The sequence below is a fragment of the Arachis ipaensis genome, chromosome B5, assembly GCF_059453495.1.
Source record: "Arachis ipaensis isolate K30076 ecotype BB chromosome B5, ASM5945349v1, whole genome shotgun sequence".
Classification (NCBI taxonomy): Eukaryota; Viridiplantae; Streptophyta; class Magnoliopsida; order Fabales; family Fabaceae; genus Arachis; species Arachis ipaensis.
The window spans coordinates 21,707,284-21,711,069 of record NC_142440.1 but is presented as its reverse complement, the minus strand read 5'-3'; the positions used below and the strand labels follow the sequence as shown (position 1 = coordinate 21,711,069).

The 3,786-nt window shown below is 39.8% G+C and overlaps 1 protein-coding gene across 1 annotated transcript; it reads left to right on the top strand.

The window, feature by feature from the left end:
* The first annotated feature begins 867 nt into the window (after positions 1-867).
* Positions 868-1,873, top strand: LOC107640343 (uncharacterized). The gene is made up of 2 exons (XM_016343867.1): positions 868-901; positions 1,005-1,873. Exons 1-2 carry the CDS (start codon positions 868-870, stop codon positions 1,871-1,873), a joined length of 903 nt encoding a protein of 300 aa, XP_016199353.1.
* Positions 1,874-3,786: the final 1,913 nt, after the last annotated feature.

Below are 3,786 nucleotides of genomic sequence, written 5' to 3'. Positions count from 1 at the left end.
ATCCGAACCAAACCGACCCGTGCTCACCCCTACTTACAAAGATGGTTTCATTGGGAATCCTCACTTATGCAGCCAGATTTTGGAGAATTTCAAGCCATGCTTCTTTGAATCTGAGGGCTTGAGACGAATCAGAACACTTGTGCTGTGTTTGATTGCTATTAGTACAGTTTTCTTACTGTATATCAATATGATGTTTCTAGAAAAAATTATGCCATCTACATATTAGTATAGTTTTCTTACTGTATATCAATATGATGTTTATACTTACCACCAAAGTCAAAGAAAATAACAACTCCATGAACAAACTTATTTTATTACTTTATTAAGAACCTTTTGTCATCCTTACAAAGATCTTCATCATCAACATAAACATGCCAGCATGCTTTACTAGAGAATCTTGGGAGTAAATGTTTAGATTTATCTCCAAAATTTTTTTATTAAATTATTTTTTATTAATTTTTTCCTAAAATGAACTTTTTATTTTTTTTTCAAGTGATCTTTTTAATCAAATTTATCTTTCAAAGAATTTAAATTAAACATAACAGAGGATATTATATCCGGCTATTCTCTTCTTATTTTGTTGAGTTAACCCGCAATTAAGGGCAGAAAATTTGTATTTGAGGTTTCTATTCTTTATGATTGTTTAGTTTCTTATTAGTTATTACATAAATCTAACTTTTACTCCTTTTTTTTTTCTCATTTTTTAAGGTTTTTCCTTCTTTGTCTTTTCATTTTTTGGACTTGGGATCAGCAATTCTTTCTATCAGTAATTTTTTAGAAAGCACAGAATTTTGACAATGAGTGAGCAACCTCCCCAATACCTTTCTACATGGTTTTGCTTGCAATATATTGTCGAGTTTATTACGTATGGTACTCTCCCATCTCATAATTGTGATAAACTGTTACTGGTTTTCTTGACACACACCCCATTTTTTCTTTTTTTTTTTAGTTCTATGTAATTTTTTACTATTTATTTATTTGTTTGTGCTATTTTATCTATTTAGACATTGATAAGAGCTGGATTACAAAGCCACGAGGTAGTGTAGAATATAGGGATGGTCTGAATAGATTTCTTGACTTCGCATTTGCCAATGCATCATCTGATGGGATGATACATTGTCCATACCCTTTGTGTGGGTTCCAGTTTTTCCAAACTAGAGAGGACGCCTACGATCATCTTCTAATGAAACCCTTTCCCTCTAACTATACCTTTTGGTTACATCACGGTGAGAGGATCGTAGACGAGAGATCCAGCGGTAGGGAAGAACTAGAACCCACTGTAAATTCAGGAGATCAAATGCATGACATGGTCCACGACGCATTCAACTTGCCAGGACTGCAGAGTGATGATGAAGACTCGATGAATGGGCATGTCGGAGACGTTGCGAAGGGGTTGCCGTACTTATCTGACGAACCTAGCCGCGAGGCTCGTGCCTTTCACGACTTGCTAGAGGATGGCGAGCAGGAATTGTACCCGGGATGCTCAAAATTCTCGAAGCTGTCTTTCTTGGTGAGGCTGTACCATATCAAGTGCATGTGCGAAGTGAGCGACAAGGCTTTTCGTTTGATTCTAGAGCTACTGAGGGATGCCTTTGAGCATGCAAGGATTCCAAAGACATTGCACGATGCCAAGAGGATCATAAGGAAGCTCGGTATTAAGTATAAGAAGATAGATGCATATCCAAATGACTGCATGCTGTATCAGGGCTTTGATCAAGACCTGTCTAGATGCAAACGGTGTGGAGCATCCAGGTGGAAGCAAAAGACCCGGAAGAATTTCTTATTAAGGATCAACACAGTTGTCAAGAAGAATGAGAAACCTCTACTGGCGAAGATTCTCTGTTACTTTCCTTTGATTCCACGGTTGCAGTGATTATTCATGTCCAGCAAGACATCCGTGGACATGTTATGGCACAAGAGAGGAACCAACTCTGACGGTTTCTTGAGGCATCCCAGGAACGGCGAGGGTTGGAAAGCATTTGATAGGAGATATACTGACTTTTCTGGCGATCTGTGCAATGTTCGCTTAGCCCTGGCTAGTGATGGCTTCAATCCTTATGGAAACCTCAGTTCAAAGTACTCAATATGGCCAGTGATTCTTATTCTGTACAACCTACCCCCATGGATTTGCATGAAACAAACCAACTTTATTCTCTCTATGATTATTCCCGGTCCTAAAATGCCTGGCAATGACATAGATGTCTACCTACAGCCCCTGATCGATGAGCTGAAGCAGTTGTGGGCCGGTGTTAATACGTACGACGCCAGTGAGAAGAAAACATTCAAGATGTGAGCTGCACTGATGTGGACTATCAGCGATTTTCCTGGCTTGGACAATTTATCTGGCTGGAATACTTACAGCGGGAGAGCTTGCCCCATGTGCAATTTGGATGCTGAGACTATGCGACTCACCTTCAGTCAGAAATGGTGTTATATGGGTCATCGTCGCTTCTTGAATCGCGATCACAGATATAGACAGGACCGGAGTAGATTTGATGGCAAGTTAGAGGATAGATCCCCACCTACCAAATTGACTGGTAGGGATGTCTTGAGACAATTGGAGGGTGTTCCCGTCTCACAAGGCAAGGTGCAAGCGGTGGGCGGTAAAAGAAGGCACGGACAGCAGACCGTGGTGCAAGACGAGTCTCCTTGGAAAAAGAGGAGTGTATTCTTGATCTGCCGTACTGGGAGAACAACGAATTACGTTACAACCTTGACGTGATGCACATAGAGAAGAATGTATGCGACAACATTGTTTTTACCATGTTGAACGAGAGCGGTAAGTCTAAAGACTACCTAAAAGCTCGAAAAGATCTCCAGCTGATGGGCATCCGGCAGGATATCTGGCCACTTGAAGGTGGAAAGTATCCCGCTGCAATCTTTACCATGCGGAATCCAGAGAAGGATGTCTTTCTTAGGACAATCAAGAATGTGGTCTTTCCAGACGGATACTCTAGCAACATCTCTCGCTGTGTTGATTTAAAACAGCGCAAAATATTCAGCTTGAAGAGTCATGACTGCCATATTCTAATGGAACATCTACTGCCAATTGCGTCAAAACACGTGTTGCCCACCCCAGTTTCCGCCGTCTTGGCTGAGTTATCAGCCTTTTTCTGACTAATATGCAGTAAATCCATAGATCATCAACAACTTCCTCTCCTTCAAGATCATGTGGTCCATACTTTGTGCCACATGGAGATGATATTTCCACCTTCCTTCTTCACAGTTATGGTTCATCTAATGGTGCACTTGGTCAAGGAGGTACGTCTCGGTGGCCCAGTGCATTACTGGTGGATGTACCCAATTGAGAGGTATTGATCTACTTAAGGTTGCAGAGGGCTACTTCGTATTTTTATGGATATATAACTTTGTTTTGCTTATATTTTAATTTTGTTTTTGCTACAAGTTTAGATTATATTTTTGTTGAAAATATCCGCTCTTAAAATAATAATAAATATAAAAAGAATTTAAAAAAATAATTCAATAATACTTTAAATAAATTAGGCGGGTTTTTTTGAAAAACTGAAATTTCTTTTTTTTTTTCTTAAATTAGCGGCGGTTTTAAACCGCCTCTGTTCGGGTTTAGAGATTATAAAAACGTTTACATCTGGCGGCGGTTTGCAACCGCTGGTAACTTTGAGCGAAACTGATGTCCCATTTGTGGAAACTTGGACATATCGTGATAACTTGCGGCGGTTTGAAAACCGCCGGTAAATATGAAGCAAACCGTGTCAGACTCAATTGGCGGCAGTTTTCTATTGTGTGTCGCAAAATTTTGATTTAGCA